This window comes from Balaenoptera borealis (assembly GCF_965194805.1).
Source record: "Balaenoptera borealis genome assembly, chromosome: 2".
Taxonomy (NCBI): Eukaryota; Metazoa; Chordata; class Mammalia; order Artiodactyla; family Balaenopteridae; genus Balaenoptera; species Balaenoptera borealis.
The window spans coordinates 118,151,989-118,178,994 of record NC_138867.1 but is presented as its reverse complement, the minus strand read 5'-3'; the positions used below and the strand labels follow the sequence as shown (position 1 = coordinate 118,178,994).

The window sequence follows — 27,006 nt, the reverse complement described above, 5'->3', positions numbered from 1 at the left end:
CTCTGACCCATATGTACCTTGCTCTTATAACAGGCCCCACCCACCCACCGCACCCTTCCCCTCCAGCAACTAACCCCGCCCAACTTCACCCCCTGGGTCTAGCCCCACCCCTTGGCTCACTGGCAGGTGGGTAGCCGGCGCGTGGTGCAGTATGGTGCGGGTATCATGCTGGTCCTGGGCACCATTGGCAAATTCACGGCCCTCTTCGCCTCGCTCCCTGACCCCATCCTAGGGGGGATGTTCTGCACCCTTTTTGGTGAGTGTTGTGCGTGCTTTTGGGGCGTGGTCGCCGTGTGGTGGAGCCCACCCAGCCTGCGCAGAGCCTCCAGTGTTCTCTTGTGCTCTCAGGCATGATTACAGCTGTGGGGCTGTCTAACCTGCAGTTCGTGGACATGAACTCCTCCCGCAACCTCTTCGTGCTTGGATTTTCCATGTTCTTCGGGCTCACGCTGCCCAATTACCTGGACTCCAACCCGGATGCCATCAACACAGGTGCCTCCACCTGTCTTACCTGTCTCAGGGTGGGGGAGGTGTGGTGGGCTCGACTCTGAGCATAGCCTCTTCCCTCAAAGGCTCCACACAGCCAGAGCCACAAATCCTGCCCATCTCTGGATGTTAGCAGCTGAGAGGCTAATTAACAGCTGTCCTTTACTAAGACACTTTCTGTGGACAGGTATGAGCTTTACATATGCTCATTTAATTTTCACAACAGCTCCATGAGACAGATACTATTACCATCTTCATGTTACAGGTGAGAAAAGTGAGGTTCAGAGGGGTTAAATGATTTGTTGCAAGACAAGTAGCAACCAGCAAAACTGGAATTTGAATCCAAGGATGGGAGAGGCAGAGGTGTATAATCTTGAAAGTCAAGGTTTTGTACTGTTCCATCTCTGTGCCTGCTCGAGGAAGTCAGCAGGCTGCACCAGTGTGGAGAAAGTCTCTGAGCTCTGTTCTCCAGATGGGGCCATGACACCCATTAGCCTTTGGCCTGTTCCACAGGCATTCCTGAAGTGGACCAGATTCTGACTGTGCTGCTGACTACGGAGATGTTTGTGGGTGGGTGCCTCGCTTTCATACTGGACAACACAGTGCCAGGTATGGGTCAGCCCTGGGAGGGGAACAGAGAACTAGGTTGGACTCAGAGGCAGTCCAGCAGATGTCTCCTGAGCCGGAGCTGTGGCCAGGTCAGATGCAACGCCTCAGGCCCTGCAGGGAGAAGCAGGAACAGATGGGCCGGAGGGAGAGACCACCAGCCTGATAGAGGCACAGGCTTCCCTCTTAGTCTTGAAGAGGGTGTGGCTAGGAGAGTCATTCCGGGGCCCTGTAAAGTGTTTCTTTTCCATTTCTTTGTTGCCACTGGGTTGAGGTTTGCCTTTGCTTTCTTAGAGTAGGACAGATGGAAATGTAGCATCAGTATGTTGGCAAAACTCACTCCAAATATGCCAGTGACTTGTCATGCTGGCTACTAGAAGAGCCCCTACCATTTCTCTTTGGTATCAGGGCTTTTTACAGGGATCATGGAGGATACTTTGTGGGGTCCCTGAGAATCCTCCTGACCCATGTTTATGTGCCCAGTAAATATATAAAAACTAAATGTCACCAGGTGCTCTCACTAGTAATAAGAATAGTTAGCATTTACCAAACATTTATGGGTCAGGCATGGAGCTAAATGTCTCATTTCATCCTCAAAAACTATCCTGTGAGGCAGAGACTATCAACACCATTTTATATGAGAAAAAAGAATCAGAGGTTAGGTGACTCACCGAAGGTCACAACACTTGCTGATTTAAAACGCTGCAAATTTGGGATTTAAACAAGTCCATCTGATGCAGTTAGTCCAAGGCCTGTGTCCCAGCCACTCCACCACATTGCCTCTGCTAGAGAGTTTCAGGGGAACTGTAAGATCAAGGAAAGCTCCCTAGAGACAGGGGCTAGATTGCATCAGTCCACAGAGTTGACAGATGGAGGGTGACAGCTCTCCATCTTCTGCGACTTAACAGCCTAAACATAGCTGACCCCGCTTGCTTTCCCCTCTCTGAAGACACAAGTGTCTATTCAGAGCACAGGAATCAGAGGCTGGCTATGCACAGCTGGTGGGTGAGAGTTTGGGCAGAGAAGGGCCAGGACTCCTTGGCACTTTCAGGGATTTTAGATAGCATCAGATGAAGGAGCTTTTGGTAGCAGCTATCACTTGGATGGATGGGTGATACCTGACCATGGTACCCCCCTCGCCCACCAGAGGAAGCTGAGGTGGGACCTGGAGAAGCCCATCCTGTGGACATGAATCAGGGAAGTGGCAACCTCAATGCCTAGGGAATCCAGGGAGATGGAGGGCATCTGGGTGGGCAGCTGTACAGAGGGGTTTGTGATTTGGGCAGCTGGATTAAGCTACCCAGATGTTAACAGCCTCAGAGTGCCTGAGTTCCTCACATCTCTATCCTTCAACCCAACTGCCCATCAGCAACCATCCCTGCCAATGATCAATGTATGTATTATGCTACATAATCTTCAACAGTCCTTCAATGTGCATGATGAGGAATCTGAAGCTCAGAGTGGTGAAATCGCTTGCCTAAGGTCACACAACCTGGTCTCAAGCCCAGGTCTGGCTGGCTCAGAACCTTGTCCTCAACAATGGAATTGCAGAGCTTTATTCTGTAGGATGGGTACATTTTGCTGATAGACCACTTTGCATTTGCTCTTACTCTTTACCTACCCACAGACCAACCTTAGAGGGGCAGTAAGTTTAGTTCAGCAAGTGCTACTGGAGCAAGCATGGCCCTGAGTTAGACACTTAAGGGTAAAAACCGTTGTCAGCAAGACAGAAAGTAAAACTGGGTTTAAAGCAATTTAGAGCAATAAGGTGAATGAGCCTGGGCTGGAGTCATCTGGAGGGCTTCCTGGATGATTCTGGATGGGGCCAAGGAGATTAGGACTTGGAGAAGCACTGGAGAAGGCACCACAGGTAGGGATGTGGAGGGGAGGCGAGGGAGCGCCGGGCTGGCTCGTGTCCCAGCAGTGGTGAGGAGTGGGGCCATCAGTCACCTCAGTCCTGTGCCACAGCTGCAGCTCTTCTCCCTCCACTCTGCCCACCTGTGCTCTTTGTGCAGTCAGGCCCAGCTCAAACAGTACCTCCTCCAAGTGGTCTTCTCTAAGGACCCCAGCCCTCCCTCAGTGCCCTCTCCTCTGAGACTTTGGGACACATTTGGTTTCTCTACTCATGGGGCTTTTCAGCCTGGGCTGCCAACGTGTGGAAATCTTTGCACTAGATTTACACTGTCTCACAGTCTTTGGTCAACCCTAGCCCTCTTGTGAAAACCTCAGAGAATTCACACATCCCTCCCATACCTCCTAAAGGAGATTTCCCCTAGTTGTAAAAAATCTCTCTTGCGTATCCCTACCACCAACAAAGATTTTACTTAGCTTGACTTTCTGAAGTTTGTATTATAAAAACAAGAGTTTATTTTCCAAATACGGAATCATAATATTGAATATTAATACTGATTACAGTGTTTCAAAATATAACTTCCTGCCCTCACAGCAGTCTGAGCATTATTTGGTTCCCACTGGCCCAGCAGACACCAGCCCCTTACTCGAGATGTAGGCCGACAATTACTTAACCATCTGCCTGCCTTCTTCATCATAAAATTTTGTGTAATAGTGCCTATACACCTCCCACCAATGTTTCAAAGAAATTAGATAATGAAATAAAAGCACTTAGCACAGACCATGGCACACTGTAGATACACAATAAATACTAATTACATATAACCAGTATCCCTTAGGGTTCCCTAGAGCTCTAGCCAAGTTAGGAGCTGAGAAATCACAGATTCAACTTTTCAGGACCAGAGAATTGAGAATCAAGACAACTCTGGAAGTCTACCTTATGACTAGGTTATGGGAAGGGGAGGTAGCAGAGGATTGCTGGCTCTGTAAGTGACCCCACTGTCCTCTTCCAGGAAGCCCAGAGGAACGAGGTCTGATACAGTGGAAAGCTGGGGCCCATGCCAACAGTGAGATGTCTACCAGCCTGAAGAGCTATGACTTTCCCTTTGGGATGAGCATGGTAAAAAGAATTGCCTTTCTGAAATACATTCCTATCTGCCCAGTCTTCAAAGGATTTTCTTCAAGGTCAAAAGACCAGCTTCCAGTTCCAGAAGATACCCCACAAAATACAGAAACTGGGTCGGTGTGCACCAAGGTCTGAAAAACTGCACCCAGGAAAGGTAGGATGTCTGTTAGTCTATGGCTTTTGTGGGAGGGTTGAAAAATCACAACATTCTTATGCTTTAACCAAAGAGAAAACAAAGTACTCAGTTTCCATTTCTGTGACCTATTTGAATGTTTTTAATCAGAAGGCATACTGTGTAAAAAGTCAGTATACATATGTGGAACTCCTTAGCCATTTTATAGTGACAGTGGAAATTCCCAACAGGTGTGGGCCAGTAACCTTGTAGGAGGTTACAAGTATACTGAAATATTGATCCCTTTGGCCTTTGGTTATCTGGGCTGATACTGGGTCAACTGGAGCCCATGAGCCATAAACTAGCTACAGGCAGCCTCATCCTTGCACTCCAGTATGATAAATTACACTTTATGACATAGAAAAGGTTGAGAAGTAACTGACATAGCACAAGAATAGGAAAAATCCTCTCACATAAGGTGCCTTGTTTAAATAGTTGTAATAAAATAAAACCCCTACGGAACAGAATGACTTCAGTTACCCTAAAATTATGCCACATAGGCCCAAATGGGGTAATAATGTGTTTCAAGCCCTTAAAAAAAAATCAAAGTAGTTTTAATGTACACATTGCCTCAGACAGACAAGTTCCAACAAAGTGAGAGCTTAGCTTAGATGACTCCTTAATTGTAATAAGTCACTTAAATAGAACTTTCTATGTACCAGGGATTGTGTTAAGTACTTGATGTGTATTAACTAATCACAAAATCCTGAGATAGGCTAGTCTTTGCTCTTTTTTCAATTAATTAATTAATTAATTTATTTTTGGCTGTGTTGGGTCTTCGTTTCTGTGCGAGGGCTTTCTCTAGTTGCGGCGAGCGGGGGCCACTCTTCATCGCGGTGCGCGGACCTCTCACTATCGCGGCCTCTCTTGTTGCGGAGCATGGGCTCCAGACACGCAGGCTCAGTAGTTGTGGCTCATGGGCCTAGTTGCTCCGCGGCATGTGGGATCTTCCCAGACCAGGGCTCGAACCTGTGTCCCCTGCATTGGCAGGCAGATTCTCAACCACTGTGCCACCAGGGAAGCCCCGTAGTCTTTGCTCTTAATCATTAGGTTACAATGTCTCTGTAATTCAAGTTTATAACCTCTAATTATACTGCGTGATGATAATTTGGCAGTATGTGGAAATGAACTCATTTGCCCCCGTCTAGGCTCAGAGAAATGATCTGTAACCCTCATATACTTGGCAGCCTGCTGTGCCACTTGTGGTACTGAGCTGTTAAGAGAACAGAGGGGACTGGTGGTATTATGGCTCCAAAAAGAATGAGAGCCAAGCAGGATCGTCTGCTTCAGCGTCTTAAAAAACCTATCTGTTTATTAGCTTAGTAAGGTAGCTATTAAAAAACACCAGGCACAGGTACTCACACCAAAGGACCCTAGGAAGAATGTGACCCAGAACTGACTAGATGGCCTTCTTAATATTGAGCCCTCCAAGCTCAAGAAAAACACAGAGGACATTATCAACGACTGAGTAGGGCCGTGGGGCAGAAATTGTATGTGGAACCAGGAAATTGCTAGTTGGTTGAGAGCCTACCCCAAATAAATATTAGCCACAAACCTATTATTAATTAGCTTGCGAGGGTGAAAAAGGGGAAGGTCCAGGTGAATCAAAACAGCAAACCAGTCCAATCAGAGCAGCAATGGTTTGTGAAGGGCAAAACTCAATGAAGGTTATACTACAGTAAGGTTACCATTATACTGGCCAGCCAGAAAGTTTCTTAACATGGATATATATAATTGCCTTGACACTGCAGCCTGAGGTGATCAAGGTGGGCTACGGAAGGAGCTATGGAATTTATTTTACTGCTGTATTTTGGACAGACACTTATATAACAACATACTCGACACTATGGAATCTAATAATAAAGCCTGCTCTCTCAGGAAATCTTAAAAAACCTAGAAATCTTGCTAGCAGGGCTGTCCTGAGGGACTGAGCCCACGCTGAAGGAAGTATCACCACCGGAGAGTTTGTATTCCAGCACCAATAAACACAACCATCTGCTCAGTTCTACTATTATTTATTTTTTTAAATATTTTTGAAAAAATATAATTTTTTTACAATATTTTCAACTTAAACACTATTCACACTGAACACGTATGGCAGCTTAACCTACCCAAATAAGAAGTTTAAGAAGCCAAAACTGTTCTAGCTTTGTTAAAAGAAAAGTTGTGCTGCAGACTATTGTAGTGATGGTTAACAAAGCAAGGAAAAGCACCACTCAAATCATAGGTTACAATTTCTTTGTTCAGTTGGATTATGGGTTGGTCAAATGTTAGACGTTACACAGGTATAGCTTTGATGCAATGACTCCTTAGAAGAGGATGCAATTCTCAAATCACATACTTTCTCAGATGTAACATTAGGAGAATTCAATATTTCTTACATGATAACATACCGTAAAAGCTAGGACTTCGGTTACAAAGGTTACAAGGTAGTGAACCTAAGACATACTTGTTTATAAAAAATTATTTCAAATTAACTAACAAGCCTTCATCAGAAAAAGGAGATTCTTTTTGATGGGGACAGATGCAAATTTAAGTCTGAACTGAGAAATTAACTACTAGAACTTAAATTTACTCATTTAAAAAAAGTTTAGACATTAACAAGTATTAGTTAACCCTAAGGGACCAGTTTAGTCTCAAAAAGGACAATTCACTAAGATTTAGAGGTCATTTAATTTGGTGCTTTGACACAACGTGACTGGTGCTTCTTTCCTCGCTGTCTTCACATCAAGCCATGGGGCCAATTCTATTTTCAGTAAATGTTTGACAGCTTTTTACTTAATAACAGTCTCAGCACTTTTATTAAGCATGCAAGACTAACAAAACTTTGGCAATGCATAAGTGTAACACAGTGACAAGAGAGAGCTTTTACAATTAAGTCTTCTAATACTGCCTTCACAGTGTGGAAATTGTGCTACATCCACCAAAAGAGGGCCCCGTCTACTCAAATATTTTAGTACTTCACCCCAGGAACAAACTCCTTTGCATTTGGATTCAGATTGCTCTTGACCTGGAAGATAAGTACATAAAAAAGCAAGTTCATTAACAGATAAGCTTCAGATACTCAGAAGCATTCAACCCAGATCCACATGCAAAAACATCTTCCAAAAATATAAGAAAAAGGCAAGAATTCAGATTGTAAGGTCAAACTTAAGTCAAAAAAAAAAAAAAATCCACAGCAGGGAAAGGAGGAACCAGATGTAAGCTACGTATATTATACCAAATTTTATCAACTTTCTAAAGAGAAAGCAGAAATTGAAATTAAGTTTGCTTAAGTGTAATCAGAAACTCACTAACTTCACATCAACTAAAGGAGTGTCTCAGAACATGGAATTCTGTTCATTTAACTATGATACTTGACTTGCTATTTAAACAGTTTCATACTATGCAAAAATACTAAACAAGTGTTGAAATGATGATAAAAGTGATTGGGGAATGGTTTATGGATTAATTTTACTTTATGATGCTCCTTGAAAATATGGAGTTGTCTTTCTACAACTGCTGTATTCTAATTCCCACAAAATATGGAGTTGTCTTTCTACAACTGCTGTATTCTAATTCCCACAGGTAGCATGGTATATAAGAGGAGAAGAAAACTGCATGGGGAGTCAGAAGACCTAAGTTGGAATCCCAGCTATGCTAACTAACTTCTTATATAGGCCTGGATAAGTCACTCTCTGGGACTTCGTTTTTGCATCAGTTAGGGGAAGACTGGGCCAAAGCCTCTAAGAGCCTGAGAGACTTGTACCACCATTATTTTGTATTTCTAAATCTTTACTTTCCTAAGCAGATGTGTCAGCATATAGGGAATAGCTGGAAATTTTCCTCTACCACATCTCTGAATGCAAGTTGATCAAGACAAAAAGAAACCAGGACGGATTCCAGGGCCTGAAATGTAGGCATGCTGGCAGGATTTTAGATTGAATCTGAGCCCCCAATATCACTTACTTCAAGACCAAAGCACATTAAACAACATGTTGGAGCAATAATTTAAGTTTCATAATTTATACACAACCATTCCCTTCTCTCAAGGGAAATAAATATATCTAAACTTTAAGAGTCTGAGGTTTAAATTTAAAAAGCAGTGTTCTTGACTGTCCAATCTTTTGGCAGCTACAAAAGAATGAGAAGGAATTAACCTCAAATAGACTGAGTCAAACAAACCAGTTTCTAGACAATGGAATGATACTGGGTCCAGTTAAAGTTATACATTATGCCCAGCAAAGAGCTTCCCTCCTCAGAGCAACCAGGATTATTTGTGGAGTGCCTAATGTAGCCATAAGCAAGCATATCCCAACAGACTATTCAGATCATGTATGTGCTTAATTGGGTTACTGTCATTTACTGCAACAAAAGCTATACCACAAGTAAATTTCAGTTTTCTCTATACAGCCCTTTAGAAAAATGCCTGATAGAGGAGGCTGGCGGTATCCTCTGGGAGTGCTTTTAAAAAATTAACATGCCTAGATGATTGATTCTGCAGGTCTGGGATGTTGCTGAGAAAATTTTTGTAATGCTTCATAGGTAATTATGACGTACAGCCAGGTTAGGAAATCAATGCACAGTGAACAGAAGACAACTGCAAAAATTACTTCAGAGTCTAGGGGTAAATTCCAGAGAACCATCTTGTAGAAGCAACTAGACAGATTGTCCATATGGAAAGAAAGTTTAACATTCTGACTTTAAAATTATTTTATCTTAATTTTAGCACAGGAATCATTAGGTTTTACTCTAGTACTGATGCTTAGTTATCAAAATTCCTGAAAAAACTTTTCACTACAAATAAACCATCAGCAATGAGACACTGAGAATAACTAAAAATATAAAAAGATTTGTGTTCCTTTTCTGCCAAGAGCTTGTAAAAGTCCTTATCACAGTTCCAAATGGAGTTAGGGTAACTCAATGAAAATCCTGGGTCAGGAAAAAAAATCTCAAATTTTATCTTTCAGAAAAAATTTGTAATTTCACCAAATATTTAAGACAATTAAAGAGCAAAACCTCTCCATCAAGCTACTTTTGCATAGGCAAGTCACATGAACATCCTGTGTACTCCCTTTTGAATTAATGCTTTAAGACATTTCCTAGGGCAACATAGTTATCATAACTAAAAGCAGTGGCAAGAAGTCTGTTAGTAGTTTCAGACTAGCTCCAGAGTGTTGCCAGAAGTCACTCCTTATCATAAGTGAGACCAGGAGGTCTCTGCTTCCTTAGTAAGAAGCAGCAGAATTTCTGAAGGGGAAGAGATGTAGAACTCTTCTTAAACAGATGGTTGCTAGCTTTTCCACTTATGGGAAAGATGAGCTAGGTTTTAAAAAGATGAAAAAAAACTCTTTACCACAAGATCTTCCAGGGAAGAGCCATCACTGATAACAAGGTCATTAAATTGGTCTTGGATTTGGTCCATAGTTTGTGGGAGATCTCGAGCTGGAATAAACCACTCATGTTCCTCTTCTTCTTCCAGCATTTCTTGGAAACAGCGTTCAATAAATTCTTCTTCCCATAACTCCTCTTCTATCTGGATTTATAATAAATAAAGGGTAATTTATAGCATACTTGGTAAGATGACATCACTAGAAAAGGCTTAAAGAATCTTGAACTAAACCATTTAAAAACATAACGTCATACCTTCCTCCTTTGCTTCTGTGCTAAGGAAAAAAAAATCTTTTCCATAAGACCTGGAAAGATCTGTTTAGGGTTTTGCTATGTCTTTACTTGTCACAGCAGAATATTCTTTTTTTTCCACTGAGGGTGGCGGGAAAGAAGTAACAAGTGTTCTCGTGGAGGAATGTGTATCAGAATTACCTATGATACTTCTAAAACTATACAAACCCTAAACCCACTCAAAAATGACTGGAAGAAAAAATCTTTGGGTAGGACTTCCCTGGTGGCACAGTGGTTAAGAATCCACCTGCCAATGCAGGGGACACGGGTTCGAGCCCTGGTCCGGGAAGATCCCACGTGCTGCGGAGCAACTAAGCCTGTGCGCCACAACTACTAAGCCCGCACTCTAGAGCCCGAGAGCCACAACTACTGAGCCCTCGCACCACAACTACTGAAGTCCGCACACCTAGAGCCCATGCTCCGCAACAGGAGAATCCACCTCAATGAGAAGCCCGCGCACCACAACGAAGAGTAGCCCCCGCTCACTGCAACTAGAAAAAGCCCTCATGCAGCAACGAAGACCCAACGCAGCCAAAATTAAAAAAAAAAAAAAAAAAAATTCTTTGGAGGGTAGGGTCAGCAACTAAACATTCTCACTGAAATAAGACTACATTGCTTTACTCTTGAATATATATAACTGGATATGGTGAAATCAAGCTGGCTACTAATTATCAAAGCCAGGATCAGAGAGAAAACTAGATGAAAGGTAGAAACAGGTACCAGAAATATGGGAATAAAAGACATCTATCAATGTATGAGAGTTCTCTAAAAAAACAGTGGTGTCAGATTTTGAGGCTGATCTGAATGAGAACCTTACATGAAAAACAGTACAATCTGTACCCCAGTACCTGTGCCTATCTGCTCCTGATTCCGGCTCTCTTGACTTTCACTGCAATAGAACAATCTGACTGGTGTAAGGTAGTGGTTTCCAAACCTAATTGCTCACTGGAACCACCTGGGAGCTTTTAAAAAACACGTTTCCCAGGCTCCACCCTAAATCCTTCTGAATCAGAATCTCTGGGTGGGACCCCGAAAAAAGCTACTTAGGTTATTTCAATGAGCAGTTAAACCTGGTAGTAATCAGCATCCAACTAAAATAGGAGTGGTGGCACATAAATCCATGTATTTCATATATAAGGGACCAGGTGAAAAACGCATTTCAGGGAAAAGTACATTTATATTATTTGACGGCTGTCATAGGCTACAATAAAAGAGCATGTTTATACACAAAACTAACTTGTCTGTTGAATTCCTCTTCATTTTCCATCCACATGTACTCTGCAAATGGATTGTCATCTTCATGAGAATGACCGTTAATAATCACATCTTCATTGATGATGCTTGGGCTAGTACTGCTGCGACTTGGATCTTTCATGGTTGGTGTTAGATGTAGTTTTTAACCTTAAAAGAAGAACAATACAGTTAATCTAGTCAGTCATTCTTTCAGTTCTTAGTGAGCATCTATTATTACCAGCCATCATGATTAGGTATTAGATGTACATGATATATTAATGCACATGATAAACACAGTAATTGGAAAACTTTGTTTTTCTCCTAAATGATTTTAATGTTTACGAAATAGCTGAGAATAGCCTAGATTCATCTAATGTTTGCTAATAACAGTAAACAAAGGCAATCAATTGCTTAAATGGAATCCCCAAACCATCCAATTTTTGTTTTAATTGGATATTCTGTGCTTTATAAAACAAGCATGGTTTGGAAGACTTAAGTCATCAAGAGACTTTATGAAAAGCAAATTCTACTTTTTAAAATTGTTATTAAAAAGCCCAGAGACTGGAAGTGAAAACTAACAAACTTTTAATAACTCCTAGTTCCTTAGTCGCGAGGTATAGCTCTGGCTCTCTCGACTTCATAGCCCATTCTCTATTTGCTTTATCTTTGGGTCCATGTTGAGTTCCTCCATGTCTGGATTTTCCCACTGTACAGTAAGTATCAGGCATCTAATCTCATACAGTAGATCTGGTTTCTTATACTCTACTTAATAGGTGATAACATGATCTAACCTAGCTGATATGTTGCAGGCTAAAAGTTCGAAGCATAAAGTTTCAGATCCTACAATAGTCTACCAATTCACTGACTCTGAAATTGCTAAAAAATGGGTTTACATAAAGCAAGAGTCACTTGTACATAAATCCAAACATTAGTGTGGCTTGTGCCAAAGGAAGGAAATAGCATACCTAATAGAGTTTAAAAAAAAAAAAAACTTCTTCAGGCCTTCTTACTCAAACTTATAATCAAATAAAATACTAAAACTAAAATCTCCTACTAGAAATAGTTTTTTTCTTTGGGTAAGGTTCAGGGAAAGACTTGCTCTATGTATGTTGCCTGGCCCTTTACATTCATTTTATGGACTTATCCTTAGGAAGACCTAAGTATAATAAAACTTATAGCTGTTCATATAACATGAATTTAGTCTCTAAGCTGTGGTAGGGGGTCCTATCCTGGCACACATATGCATTTCCCCCAAGACTGAATACTAATGACAACAGTCATCATGGTGGTAGCATTTTCAATTGTTAGTAAGTCCTGAATTAAAAATTACTGAGAACTTCTGCCTTACTTATTCACTGTTGTATGTATATGAAAGAAAGGCAGAGACAGAGATTTATGTGCTAGGCTGTGGGTAGAAAGAAAACCCACATGATGTGGGTTAAGAAAGTGAAGCACCAAAAAAAAAAAAAAAAAGTGAAGCACTGTGAAAGCAGACATGACAGAAAACAGATGATGGATATCTTTGATATTTTTATTTATCATTAATCTTGGATTAAATAAACCCCCTTATTTTGATAACAAGTTTCGACTAGAGAGCAATCAGTTCCTCTAAAGAAAATTACTCATTCTTATATGTCAAGGCTACCAAACATTTATATGCTCATCTTTAAACAAATTACGTTTTAGATTAGACTCAAATATTATGAAAAGCAGGGGGTCAATTCTGCTTTGCAACTGGATGGAACTTTGTTTACTCTGCATATGAACTGATCATTAAACTATGTTCAAAGACACCCCAATTTATAACAGCTTAACATTATTATTTTCCCAACCTGTGTCCTATCCCAACTCGTACCCATTAAATCCTACATTTCAGAAGACCACAATATTAATAAGTGACTTATATCTTTAGTTAAAAACAGCAAATAAAAATCATGTTTAGCACAGAGTACAGGATATTCAAGTAGAATTGAATAGTTAAGTAGCAATTATACGTGTGAGACATGTACTAGAAATACTAACTTGTGTTTGAATGTGCTTCAGGTGACTGAAGTATTATCTATATATAAATGCAATTTTTTTTAAAGAAAAAAGTGTTCTCCATACATTTCACGAGCATAACAATGAAACAATGAAAAATCTGCATCAGCAAATTCTATAGTCTGAGAATCTCAAGGGACTCCCTCCCTCCTTGTTTGATGCCAACCAGTAACAAATAAAATATAAATAGTGCTCAGCCTAAAGGGCCCAATCCCTGCATTTGACATGTCTCTAGGTCAGCTTTATGCCAATTATCACCTCATCAAACAACCCGTGGCTTTGGTATAGATCCCAGTGAAAGAGTCTATGAAGGACAGTAAATGAAATTTCGCTGTCAAGTAATATTTGGGAAACAAATCATAATTGGAACCAGTAAAAATCAACTGGAGCCTGGGCACTAATCTTACACCTTAAGATAGATGAGGAAGGAACAACTGCTGACCAGATTTCTGATACAGCTAGCCAAGTGAAAAGCCAGAGGGGTAAGGATCATTTACTTTCAGAACGTTGACAGACCTACAATTACTGAGTACAAGGTGTTCTAATATAAGGTATTGTATCAGATTTTAAATTTTCTTCTATGACCTGTTCTTGATCCTTCTTAGACCACACTCTTTAGATTGTGTCGTGTGTTTTGCTATTTTAAAAAATGAGTATATAGTTCAAATACCATAAAATTTACAATTTTAAATTGGCATTTGTCAAAAGCAGTTAAAGGCAAATGTAGTAGCCAATGCCTGCAAAGAATAACAGTTGGGGCAAAAAGCTTGGGAGGAAAGGCTGGTGAAGGAGATGCTTTGGGAATAAAGGCTTTGAAAAGCTCCTGCATATTCTGGGAAACCTAAAAGGCCATGGGCATGCCCAGTGCTGGCAGCACGCTCAGAAAAGACCTAACAAGGCCCTACACTTTTCAGGCTTCAGGCGCTGCACATAAGAAAGAGCTGTAAACTGCCCGAGTGTTAAAGGTGTACCTCAACATACACAAAAGCCCATCTGCCAAGACTGGGAGAGTTTTATTTTTTGCTTAGGGGTATTAAAGGACATCTCTTGAAAATAACTAGCTGGGACTTCCCTGGTGGCGCAGTGGTTAAGAATCTGCCTGCCAAGGCAGGGGACACGGGTTTGATCCCTGGTCCGGGAAGATCCCACATGCCGTGGAGCAACTAAGCCGTCCACCACAACTACTGAGCCTGTGCTCTAGAGCCTGCAAGCCACAACTACTGAAGCCCACACACCTAGAGCCTGTGCTCCACAACAAGAGAAGCCACCGCAATGAGAAGTCCACGCACCGCAATGAAGAGTAGCCCCCGCTCGCTGCAACTAGAGAAAGCCTGCGTGCAGCAACGAAGACCCAACGCAGCCAAAACTAAATTAATTAAAAATAAATAAATTTCAAAAAGAAAAGAAAAGAACTAGCTGACAACTAAGCTAATGGGACAGACTTCAATGGCCACACAAAAAATAATACAGGCTTTTACAAAATTATTTCAGAAAGGTCACTAAAACAACAGAACAAGCAGAACAACCACCCTGGGGAGAGGGGAGAATGTGATTTCCAGAGTTGCCATATAATAGTCACAATGTTCAGTTTTCAACAAAAATTATGAGGCATGCAAAAAAATAAGATAGTATGGCCTATAAACAGGAAAAAAAGAAATTAATAGGAAGTGTCCCTGAGGAAGCCCAGACATTAGGCTTATTAGGCAAAGACTTTTTTTTTTTTTTTTTTAATATTTTGGTATTCCATTTGGTCCACTTTTTTTTTTTTAATTTCTTATTTTATTTTATTTATTTATGGCTGTGTTGGGTTAGGCAAAGACTTTTAAATCAGGTGTTTTAAATGTCCAGAGAGCCAAAGGAAACCACATACAAAGAACTAAAGGAAACCATAAAAATAGCAAATATCATCATCAAATAGCAAATATCAATAGAGATAAATTAAAAAAAGAAGCCAAGTAGAAATTCTGGAGATGAAAAGTACAATAAGTGAAAATTCTACTTGAGGGTTTATAGCAGATTTGAGCAGGGAAATAATCTCAGTTGACTTACCAAGTTTGGTAAGTCAACTGAGATTATTCAGTCTGAGAAACAGAAAGAGAAAATAATGAAGAAAAATGAACAGAACCTCAGAGACCAGTAGGACACCACTACATGTACCAACATATGCATAATGGGAGTCCCAGAAGGAGAAGAGAAAGAGTATTTGAAGAAATAATGGCCCCAAACTCCTCCAACTTGATGAAATCTATGTTAGTCTACACATCCAAGAAGCTCAACAAACTCCAAGCAGGATAAACTCAAAGCAATCCACACCAAGACACACTGTAATCAAGTTATTGAAAGTCAAAGAGAGCATCTTCAAAATAAGATTAATAGCTGATTTCACATCAGAAACCAGAGGCCAGAAGGCAGTAGGAAAACATATACAAAGTGACTTAAAAAAAAAACTAAGACATTCCCAGATAAGTAAAAAAGTGAGAGCTTATTCATCACCAATAGACCTGTCCTATAGGAAAAGCTAAAGTGCGTCCTTCACGTTGAAACAAAAGAATACTAGCATTAGCTTGAATTCATCCAAAGAAATAAACAACCATAGTAACTACATAGGTAAATACAAAAGTCACTAATAATGTATTTTTTGCTTTATAACTCTTTTTCTCTATATGGAACTAAATTGTTTTTAGTTCATACTTGTTACAAACTAAGATGTTAGTTGTAATTCCCAGGGTAACCACTAGGAAAACCACCAAAAAAATATATAGTGAAAGGTGTATTGCTGGGGTGTATCATCATCCCATTCAGAGGCAGCCCAAAAGAAGCAGCTTCAAGACTCCAAGAGTCAATGAGCTCAAATCTATATATATTAGTCTCTTGTGGCTGAGAAAAAGTTTTTCTCTAGAACAAAACAAACCAAAACTAAAAGAGGAACTACTGGAAATATAACAGAAGCACCTAATTTGCTTGAGTGATGTCTGAGGGCACAATATAGATAATAACTCGACAAATACATTAAAAAAAAAAAATCTGGTAATTAAACCATACCAATCTGTTGCTATCTTATCTTTGTTCATGCTTCAATCCAAACCACTTTAAAACTGGCAGAAATGAAGTGAGAAAGCCAATAATTTCCCCCCAATTTTTTAATGTTCATATTTACTTCAAATAATGTTTATTATGCTTTAAAATCCTAAAATTATCAGAAAATGTAATTCAAATAATTTTTTAGCCTTACTCTCATAAAAGGATTTTTAAAATAACACAGTAATACTAACTCAGAACAAACTATATTGAATTACTAATATTAAATATCTAGTAGTTGTTAGAGTACATATAGTTAAGATTTTCCTAAACAAAAATTACAAAACAGTAAAACAGCAATGTATCATCTTACAGTGTTTTCAATAATCATTTAAAAAATTTTGTACATAGTTAGGAAATTTTGTTGGAAAAGGAAGCATTAAAGTGAAAGAAATGTACATATACAAAGTACACCCTACTTAAGTTAGGGCTTCCCTGGTGGCGCAGTGGTTAAGAATCTGCCTGCCAATGCAGGGGACACGGGTTTGAGCCCTGGCCCAGGAGGATCCCACATGCCACGGAGCAACTAAGCCCATGTGCCACAACTACTGAGCCTGCGCACCTAGAGCCCATGCTCTGCAACAAGAGAAGCCATGACAATAAGCTGTGCACCGCAACGAAGAGGAGCCCCCACTCGCCACAACTAGAGAAAGCCCGCGCACAGCAACGAAGACCCAACACAGCCAAAAAAAAAAAAAAAAGAATTTAAATGTACAAAACAGGTCCTATGTGTATGTAAGTTTTTTCCTTTTGATCTCCAATCCTACTCAGAGGTAATCAATGTTAACAGCTTAGTATGTATCCTTTCATATCTCTTTGCTTATAGAAACACACATAAAGATTTATATATTTTACAGAATCATGCTAAATATATTACATGAAATATCCTTACTAGTCAACATGTAGAAGTACACTTTACTTTTTAATTGATACAGCACCAATTACTCAACAATTCCCCCTTTGATGCATTTACATTTCCAGTTTTCTCATTACAAGCAATCGTGCTTTGATCACCCTTGTACACATATCCTTTTCTATTTGAGCTTTCTGTGGGATACATTCTGGTAAGTGGGAATAACTGGGTCAAAGGCCGTGTACACTTGTAGCTTTAAGAGAAGACAGATTATTTGCCAAAAATATTATGGTAATGTACATTCCTATAATACACTGAGTGCTCCCATTTCTCTGCATCCTCAACAGTTCTCTATATAAGCAACATAGCATTTTACTTTTGCAAACAGATGGGCTTAAAAAGAATGTTTTCCTCTACAGCTCCTGGGATATGCTTATCTTGCTTAGTAAGTCTTTTCCTACGTTGAGGTTATATTTCCTTTATTTTCTCTCAGTATTTTTATAGTTTCTTTTTTTTACATTTAAATCTTTAACTCGTGTGAGCATTTCTTTGAGTATGATGTGAAAGATCTATATTTTTCCATATGAACACATCATTCATCATTATTTAATGAAAGCTTGTTCCTGATGTTAATCATAATCAAATTCCCACTTACACGGTTTCTAGATTCTTTGTTCCATGATGGTGTATTGTATGTATACTATTTTATCCCCAACTTTTATTTTGAAGAATTTTAGACTTACAAAAAAGTCATAATAATAGCACAGTGAACATTTGTACCTTTCATCTAGATTCATCAACTGTTAACATTTTGCCACAGTTGTTTTCTCTATACAATTTTTTTGCTTAACCATCGGATAAGTTGCAGACATTATGACCTTTCATCCTCAAATATTTCAGCACAGTATTTTACTCTTTTGATTACAGGAGCCTTTCAGTAAGTTTAAATACGTAGTAGCACAACTCCCTTCTCAACTTTCTTTGGGGGGGAAATCTTGCACTTTTATTCTTCATACGAACTTTAGAATAATTTTTCCATAAGAGTCTGACTGGAATTTTATTAAAAATTTGCAGCTTAATCAGGATCATGTTTTTATATTAAGCCTTCTGGCCAGGAAGATGGTACATCCGTTTACTTGGAACTGTTTTAATTCCTTAGAACATAAATGAATCAGGACTTCATTTTACCAATAATTGTGGGCTAGATTATTTGGACCAGTCTTTCCATTGAAAACTGAAAGTGTTGGATGCCATAGTCTTAAAGAAACACTTAAAAGCACTAAAGTGTTGAAGAGTAAGTAAAGTGGGAATTCAGAGAGCAAAGTGGAACTTTTAAACACTGAAGCTGCCTTCGCACTGAGGACTTTTGCCCATTAGCCTTCTTTGGGTTGACCTTGGATGCTTCATGGGGCAAAAGGCATAAAGGTCAAGGTGGAAAACTGAAGAAAAGATCCTCCCCACTCTAAGCTGGGACCCTAAAGGGCTATAGGCTCAGGGTAAGGGTGAACCAAAAGCAACTCCCACTCCCCACCAAGCAAATCAAAAGGAAAAGGTGGAAAGGAACACAGACACTGACTGTGGTTGGTTCTCCTGTGGATAAGAGGAATAAATTCATCACCTGGGAGGTCCAGAACATCCCAAGTCATGAAATGAGTATGAAGTGGTCCTGACTTGGTAGTGTCCCTAGTGCCACTGCCTGGCAAAAGCAAATGTAAAACTCCTTGGGAGGAAGGCATTTTCATGCTAGGCCTTAAGGACCTCCAAAAATGATTTCTCAAGGCCAATGAAGAGTTCAAAATGAAAGATAACTAAATCCGGAAGGAAAAAGCAAGATACAACACGCAAGAATCAGTGCAATTTATAGAAAGCATAACCAGACCCATGTGGCAGATGACAAAAACGATCATTACATATCAAGCTTGAAAATATCTTCAGAAAACAGCAAAATATAAAAAGTGCATAGTAGATTTGGAAAAGAGCCAAATTAAACTTCTAGATATACAGAAATCACAACATAAACAAAAATGTAATAAGTCTGGCAGCAGATTTGATACAATAGAATTGGAAAACAAAAGAAAGTATCCAGAAAACAGCAAAAAGATAAAAAGATAGAACATACAAAAGAGTGTTCAAACAATGTAGAGGGCAGAGTGACAACTATCAAATTCCTGAAGAAGAAAAGAAGAAACATAGGGCAGAGGCAGGATATGAATATTGCATATTTGATGAAAGCAATCAACCAACATGTTTAAGGAGCCCAAGAATCTCAAAGTAAGATAAATAAAAAGCAAGACATATTATACATTATAGTCAAACTGCAGAGTATCAAAGAGAATTCTAAAACCCAAAAAGACATTATTTTCAAAAAAGAATGAGAAAAACCAGCTGCTTTTCAACAATAATAATGAAAAGCAAAAGACCACACTGAAAGAAAATAACTGCAAACCCAGACTACTAGAACTGTACAGAAAATAGTTTCCAAACAAATGAACTAGAAACTTCCCATCCTTATATTAAGGAATCATTTGAATAACAAGAATTATGGGATCCCTGAAGACAAATGAATCTAAAGTTATAAGGGCTTGGTACTTTTTAAACTAGTATATTATTAACAACCTTTAATTTTGTTTTTCTTGTTTTGTCTATTCAGGTTTTCTACCTCTCTGGTTAACTATGGTAATTTTTATTTCACTAAAATTTTATTTCTCCATAATTTCAATTTTGTTATAATAGAAACTATCTAATTTCTCCTATTTCATAGCTAATTTGACTATGTTCCTCTTTTCCTCGATTAGGCCTACCAGGGATTTATCGTAGGAAAAAAAAATTCCAACTTTGCAATTTGCAGAACAGCAAGTGTAATAAACTCTTCATATATATAAAAGAAGGGTGTGTGTGTTCACAATTTGCAAATGCATAGAATCTCTAGAAAGACAGAAAACAAACTGAGAAGCAAATTGTATCTGATAAGGGAACTGTACTTAGAATATACAAAGAACTATTACAACTCAATAATAAAAGGACAACCAACCAATCTAAGATTTTTTTTGACATGGACCATTTTTAAAAGTCTTTATTGAATTTGTTACAATATCGCTTCTGTTCTATGTTTTGGTTTTTTGGCCGAGAGGCATGTGGGATCTTAGCTCCCTAACCAGGGATCGAACTAGCCCCCCGCCCCCGCCCCCGCCCACTGGAAGGCGAAGTCCTAAGCACTGGACCGCCAGGGAAGTCCCTAAACAACCAATTTTAAAATGCACAAAGGATCTGAATAGACAGTTCTCCAAAGGCCAATAAACACATGAAAAGATGCTCAACATCCTTAACCATCAGGGAAAATGCAAATCAAAACCACGAGATACCACTTTATACTAGTGAAAATGTGGAGAAATGGAATGCTCATTCACTGCCAGTGGGAATGTTAAAATGGTGCAGCTGCTCTGGAAAACAGTCTGGCAGTTCCCCAAAAGATTAAACACGGAATTACCTTATAACTCAGCAATTCCACTCCTAGGTATATACCCAAGAGAAATAAAAATATGTCTACATAAAAACTTATACACACAAATGTTCATAGCAGTAATTTCTTAATTCTTATTAAGTAATTCTTAATAGCCAAAAAGTGGATACAACACAACCCGAAGGTCCACCAGTTGATAAATGGATGAATACTGAAAATATGCTAAATGAAAGAAGCTAGTCACCAAGGAACACATATTGTATGACAGATGATGGGTACAAGATTTCTTTTTGGGGTAATGAAAATGTTCTAAAATTGACTGTGGTGATCGATGCACAACTCTGGCAATATACTAAAAACTACTCTACTATACACTTCAAACGGATGAATTGCATGGTATGTGAACCATAGCTCAGTAAGAGCTGCTAAAAACAAAACTGAAAATACTGGTTACCTACAGGGAGGAGAACTAGACGGCTAAGGATATTTTTTGTATCTATTTTTGGGAATGGATTACCTATTTAAAAATTCAACTTTAGGGCTTCCCTGGTGGCGCAGTGGTTGAGAGTCTGCCTGTCAATGCAGGGGAGACGGGTTCGAGCCCTGGTCTGGGAAGATCCCACATGCCACGGAGCAGCTGGGCCCGTGAGCCGCAATTGCTGAGCCTGCGCGTCTGGAGCCTGTGCTCCGCAACAAGAGAGGCCGCGATAACGAGAGGCCCGCGCACCGCGATGAGGAGTGGCCCCCGCTTGCCACAACTAGAGAAAGCCCTTGCACAGAAATGAAGACCTAACACAGCCATAAATAAATAAATTAATTAATTAAAAAAAAAAATTCAACTTTAATAAACAAAACTCCTGCTTTTGGTTTTATTGATCTTTTCTACTTATTTTTTATTTTATTAATTTTACTTTTCTCACATTATTTTCCCCTTCCTTTTTACATAACTTCAATTTGTTGCTCTTTGTTTTTCAAGTTGACAAATGTTTATTTTCAACCTTTCACAAATAAAAATTTTATATCTATGAATTTTCCCTAGAAATTTTAATATAGAATACAGTTACCAACTTTAGGTAACTACAAATTATTTTATTTATAATAAGCCAGAGATTATTCAGAAGAATGTTCTTAATTTCCAAGTGGTTAAGGTTCTTTTGGTTACCTTTTGATGCCTGATTTCTAGTTTTATTATGTTATAAAATGCAGCCAGAAAACCTTCACTTTTGGGAATTTATTACAGTTTTGTTTGTAGACAACTAATGATTTTTGTAAAATGTTCCTTGGGCCTAAAGAGAAAAATGTGTGACTTCCATGTCTTTTCTTTTTTTTTTTTCAATTTTTAAAATTGAAGTATAGTTGATTTACAACGTTGTACCAATCTCTGCTGTACAGCAAAGTGACTCAGTTCACATATACACATTCTTTTTTTTACATTCTTTTCCATTATGGTTTATCACAGATATTGAATACAGTTCCCTGTGCTATACATTACGACCTTGTTGTTGTGATTTCTATTTCTTACATAAAAAATGATGCGTATATATTAGGCTGATCTTTTTTTCCTTTTTTTAAAACTTTACCTGTTAAATTCTGAAAGTGATATATTCAAGTCCTCTACTATAACAGCTAGATTACTTGACCCAGTCTGAGGATCTGTCTCACAGGGAATTAACATTTTTGGTAACTGATGCTTCGTATTGTCTTTCATCGTAACTTCATATTTAGCTTTCTTATAGTTTCTTTTTACATTCTATTCCTGTAATGTTTACTTTCCTATTTTAAGCAGATTTTTAAAAAAATACTTGATTTATTTTCTGTAACTTACAAACTACTGTGGAATTTCAGTTGGTTTTTTTCCCCCAGTTTTGAGATATAACTGACATACAGCACTGTATAAGTTTAAGGTGTACAGCACAATGATTTGACTTATATCTATTGTGAAATTAGTTTGAACAGTTTCCTATCAATTAAAAAAATACTCTATACACCCTCAAACCAACTCAGGACATTTAGAATGCTTTACCTTCTTCAATATATCCAACCCAATCCCTGCTCCCAGACAAAGCAAGACCTTTAGAATGATTTTACTTACCCACTTCCTCTCCCCACCCCATATCCTGAGTTTTGTAGAAATAATTTAGCACTGTTAGATCTACGCTATTAGGTTTTCCCTTAGATTATATATATAAAGAATCACTTTCCCCTAACTTGACATCTTTGTTTTGCCTTAATATTTCTTCAAAAGGTTACCTGGGGATATAAATTTCTAAGCTACTTCATGTCTGAAACTGTCTTTTGCTTTCATATTTGAACAGTAATATTAAGTGGGACAGATTTAGACTTGTCCTTTCTATCAATAACCTACGAATATTCCAACTTTCAGTATTGTAGAAAATGAATTTTCTTTCTTTTGTAAACATGCTGTTTACATCACGCCTAATATGAGAGCCTAACACCTAAATTCAGAGATTTTGCCAGATTCTGGTTAGATGAGAGCTGTTTTTTCTGATGCCTGGCACTTTAAATCTACAAACTCTTTACTTCAGCTGTTTGTTCCCTTCTGAAATGCCTCTTACACATACTGGTTTCCAGCAGTGTCCATCCTTTCATAGTCCCTACAAAATTTTAAAATATGGAAATCTTTTAAATTTTAGAAAGTCTCCCCCTACTTAAGAATTCTCATTGAACACTTCATGATATATGTAAATCAAATCATTATACTGTATACCTTAAACTTATACAGTGCTATATTTCAATTATATCTCAATAAAACTGGAATAAAAAAATAAAAACATTAACTCTTCAAAAAAAAAATTCTCATTAAAATTCAAACAGGATTCTCTTTCCGCTTCTTTCATTAAACTGACTCCACAGGGAATTCCCTGGTGATCCAGTGGTTAGGATTCCGGGGTTCCACTGCTGGGGGCCTGGGTTTGATCCCTGGTCAGGGAACTAAGATCCCGTGGCATGGCCAAAAAAACCCAAACCCCAAAAAAATCAAAAAACTGACCCCACAGACATAACACCTTTTCTTATTCCACTGGACTCTACTTTGAACTACAGTAGACTCCTTAACCTTATTTGTACACATATACATTGTATACGTATGTATTTTAGTTAGAGAAGATAAAGAAATTTCTGCATCAGCCTCTGTATTTAATTCAGAAGTCTGTGAGCAGCGCTGAATATTTTGTTTTAATGTTTGGCAGTATAAAGGAATGATTAAAAGCATGGGCTCTGGGATTTCCCTGCTGGTGCAGTAGTTAACAATCCACCTGCCAATGCAGGGGACACGGGGTTCAATCACTGGTCCAGGAAGATCCCACATGCCTCACAGCAACTAAGCCCGTGCGCCACAACTACTGAGCCTGCGGTCTAGAGCCTGCGTGCCACAACTACTGCGCCCGCGTACCTAGAGCCCATGCTCTGCAACAAAAGAAGCCACTGCAATGAGAAGCCTGCGCACCACAACGGAAGAGTAGTCCCCTCTCGCCGCAACTAGAGAAAGCCCGCGCGCAGCAACGAAGACCCAACGCAACCAAAAATAAACAAATAAAAATAAAATTAAAAATTAAAAAAACAAAAAAGGGGCTCTGGAACCAGGCTACCTTTCTAGCTATGTGACGATGGGCAAGTTATTTAACCTCTCTGTGTTTCAGGTTCCCCATCTGTACCTAGGCAGACAGCCCGGCACATAATAGTATTATTAAACACTTAGAGCAAATATAAATTTGTATAAATAAAAATAATAGGTCCAAACATCTGTAGGAGTGAAACAATGTCACAGAAAAGTCCCAAAGAGTGTAACCCTAATCTCAACGGTAGTGTAACCAGGGTGATCAGGTCAGAGTAAGGATGGCTCAACACTGCCGATAAATAAAAGCTCAAAGCACATCAGAAATACCATCCTTATTTATAAAAACTGATACAAAAAATAAAAAGCAAAGGCAATTCAAATAAACCCACACTATCCAATGTGGTAGCCACCAGGTTCATGTGGCTATTTAAATTTAATTTTAATTCAATACAATTAAAATTTTAGTTCTTCAGTTGCACTTGCTACATTTCAGGTGCTCAATAGACATGTGCTTAGTAGCTATCTTACTGGACAGCACCACTCTAAATGATGAGGACATTAAGAAAAAAGATTGAGTTATTGGAACTGAACCTCAGGCTGTAACATATACAAACTATTAATGTATCTGTGCAACAGGGTGATCCAGATCACAAAGACAACAACCTTGGACAACTTTAACCTTGCACTGGATTCAAGTCCCAGATATGCCACTAACCACCTAGAGGACCTTGGATATGCTACTAAATCCCAGGCAACACACTATAGTGGTTAAGAGCACATAATCTCTGGAGTATTTGGATTTGAATTCCAGCTTTTATTAGCTATGTAACATTGGGCAAGTTACTTCACATTTCTCATTTATAATCTTCATTTTACAGTGGTACTTACTGCTTACAGACATTAAAGATTAAACACTTCTAAAAGCACTTCGAACAATGCCTGGCATTACTAAGTGCTATGGAAATATGTGCCTAATAATCTCTCAAGTTTCTATTTTCCCGATTTCAAAATGGGCAGGATAAAACTTACTCTGCCCAGGGCTTCCCTGGTGGCACAGTGGTTAAGAATCCGCCTGCCAACGCAGGGGACAGGGATTCAAGCCCTGGTCCGGGAACATCCCACATGCTGCGAAGCAACTAAGCCCGTGAGCCACAACTACCTGAGCCTGCACAGCGCAACAAAGAGTAGCCTCCACTCGTGGCAACTAGAGAAAGTCCGCGCACAGCAACGAAGACCCAACACAGCCAAAAATAAATAAATAAATATTTAAAAATTTGTATTAAAAAAAACTCACCCTGCCTATTTCACAGGTTAATAATAAATATGAAACTCACTTAGCTCCCGTCCCTGAAAGAAACAGATAAGGAGGCTATACTTTTGGGAGAGTTACCTTTTTATCATAGACACTTATTTGTGAGAAAAAATTAAGTTCTGTTCAAGTTCACAATTAACAAGTAATATAAACAGACTAATTTGCCCCAAATATCCTCTCACAAACCGGAAACAGAAGCATAAAACAGCAAACACTGGGAATCTCATTAAAAACCCTGAGAGACCCTTATTTGCAAACATAACCTGCAGCCCACGAAATTTCAAAGGCAGACCAACACCCGACCAACTGCTCAAAGGCAAATTGTGACAAATTATGCTATCAGGTTAACAAGATTAGCCAGCACATGCAAAATGGGAATTTGTCTTCTGTTGAAATGTCAAAAGCTGTCAGCTGTTAGACCTCATCCCACGGCATACTGGAAGCCAAATTCTTTCTAGAGTTTGCGGTTTCTGTGAGATGATGGGGTTGCAAAACCAAGGAAAATAAGACAACAAAAGGAAGCAGAAAAGGCCACCTTTTGCAGTTACTAGAGAATACCATTGCTGACTGCTTCAACAAATGTTTTGAAACAAACAACTTTACCACAAGCCATATATTTTTGATGGTGGGAGAGAATAAGCACAGTAGTAGAAATTAAAAAGTAAGGTAACCAAAATCAAAAGAATGTGAATTGGATGGGTTCATCTGGTTCAAAACAGTCCTGGAGTAGGAGCTGCCAGTACTCCAAAGGCCCTCCTATCCCGAGCACGGAATACAATGTAACTAAAAATAAGGGGCAGGGGAAGGCGAAGAAACCGGAGAAAGGGGATCATCACAAAGGTACAGGCTCGTGGACGGTTACAGAATGCTCCCCTAGGACGCTCGCCAGCCCGCCAGTCCCTCCGCCCCTTTCTCTTCCCCCACCCAGGCTTCTGGAGGAGCGCGCAAGCGCAGCAAGTACGGGCTGCGCGTGGCGACGCGCAGGCGTAAAGTGAGGAGAAACAATGAGCTTTGTTGCCGAGGCGGCAGTGGGGGGCAGGGGAAAAGGGTATCGGAGGGTGGGTGAAGCGATTGGAGGGAGGGGCGGCACGCGAGAAAGTGCTATCCCGGCAACCCTCGCGCGCCACCGAGGACCCGGATAGAGAGCTGCGAGATCCAAACCATAATAATGACAATGAGAAAAAAGCGACGGCCATTTCTCAGAGAAGAAAGAGACTAAGTCGGTCCAAGATCATCCCTCAGACTCGGCTGGAAGAGGCAAGGAACAATGGGGGCCATACAGGCTTGGTGGCCAACAACCCAGGGGACCCTCTAGGCCCCTCAGCCGTCGCCGAGGTGCTGCCCCTCGACCGCCGGGCCGCCGCACCCTTCTCGCCGCTCCGCCCGAGAGAACCCCTCACCCAGTGCACGGCAGCGGGGACGGCAGCCAACGAATCCGGTCGGCCTCCGCGGATCTCCACAGGCAGCGCCGCTACCCCGCTCGACGCGCGCTTCGCCCGCCGCCTCCCTTCTCCAGTCCAAACAAACACCCCAGCCCGGAAGTGACTTCAC

General features: G+C 39.7%; 2 protein-coding genes and 1 long non-coding RNA gene across 6 annotated transcripts in view; 2 read left to right on the top strand and 1 right to left on the bottom strand.

The window, feature by feature from the left end:
- SLC23A1 (solute carrier family 23 member 1) overlaps positions 1 to 8,298 on the top strand; it is a 15,685-nt gene extending 7,387 nt beyond the window's left edge. For 2 of the 4 annotated variants that reach the window (XM_082382066.1, XM_082382069.1), the window contains 5 exons: positions 103 to 256; positions 349 to 492; positions 1,000 to 1,095; positions 3,957 to 4,223; positions 7,809 to 8,298. In XM_082382066.1, coding sequence (XP_082238192.1) covers positions 103 to 256; positions 349 to 492; positions 1,000 to 1,095; positions 3,957 to 4,204 — 642 coding nt within the window. In that variant the 3' untranslated portion in view covers positions 4,205 to 4,223; positions 7,809 to 8,298. The remainder of the gene's footprint in view (positions 1 to 102; positions 257 to 348; positions 493 to 999; positions 1,096 to 3,956; positions 4,224 to 7,808) is intronic. The other 2 variants (XM_082382067.1, XM_082382068.1) reach the window with 2 other exon arrangements.
- On the bottom strand, positions 6,241 to 27,006 carry PAIP2 (poly(A) binding protein interacting protein 2). The gene is made up of 4 exons (XM_082382111.1): positions 26,856 to 27,006; positions 11,140 to 11,303; positions 9,577 to 9,756; positions 6,241 to 7,251 (listed from the first exon to the last, which is right to left on the bottom strand). The coding sequence occupies exons 2-4, from the start codon at positions 11,275 to 11,277 to the stop codon at positions 7,195 to 7,197; spliced, it is 375 nt and encodes a 124-aa protein (XP_082238237.1). The 5' UTR covers positions 11,278 to 11,303; positions 26,856 to 27,006; the 3' UTR covers positions 6,241 to 7,194.
- Positions 11,311 to 21,403, top strand: LOC309624238. Its single transcript, XR_014241825.1, has 2 exons — positions 11,311 to 15,214; positions 15,256 to 21,403. It is a non-coding gene; the product is annotated as an uncharacterized lncRNA (long non-coding RNA).

What these genes read in the sequence shown, in the direction of transcription:
- PAIP2 (XM_082382111.1), bottom strand. Translation starts at nt 11,277, where the DNA reads ATGAAAGATCCAAGTCGCAGCAGTACTAGCCCAAGCATCATCAATGAA. An exon ending in AAGAGGAATTCAACAGACAA is followed by an intron (nt 9,757 to 11,139) that starts GTTAGTTTTGTG and finishes TTATAAATCCAG; the next exon opens with ATAGAAGAGGAGTTATGGGA. An exon ending in CTTCCCTGGAAGATCTTGTG is followed by an intron (nt 7,252 to 9,576) that starts GTAAAGAGTTTT and finishes CTTATCTTCCAG; the next exon opens with GTCAAGAGCAATCTGAATCC.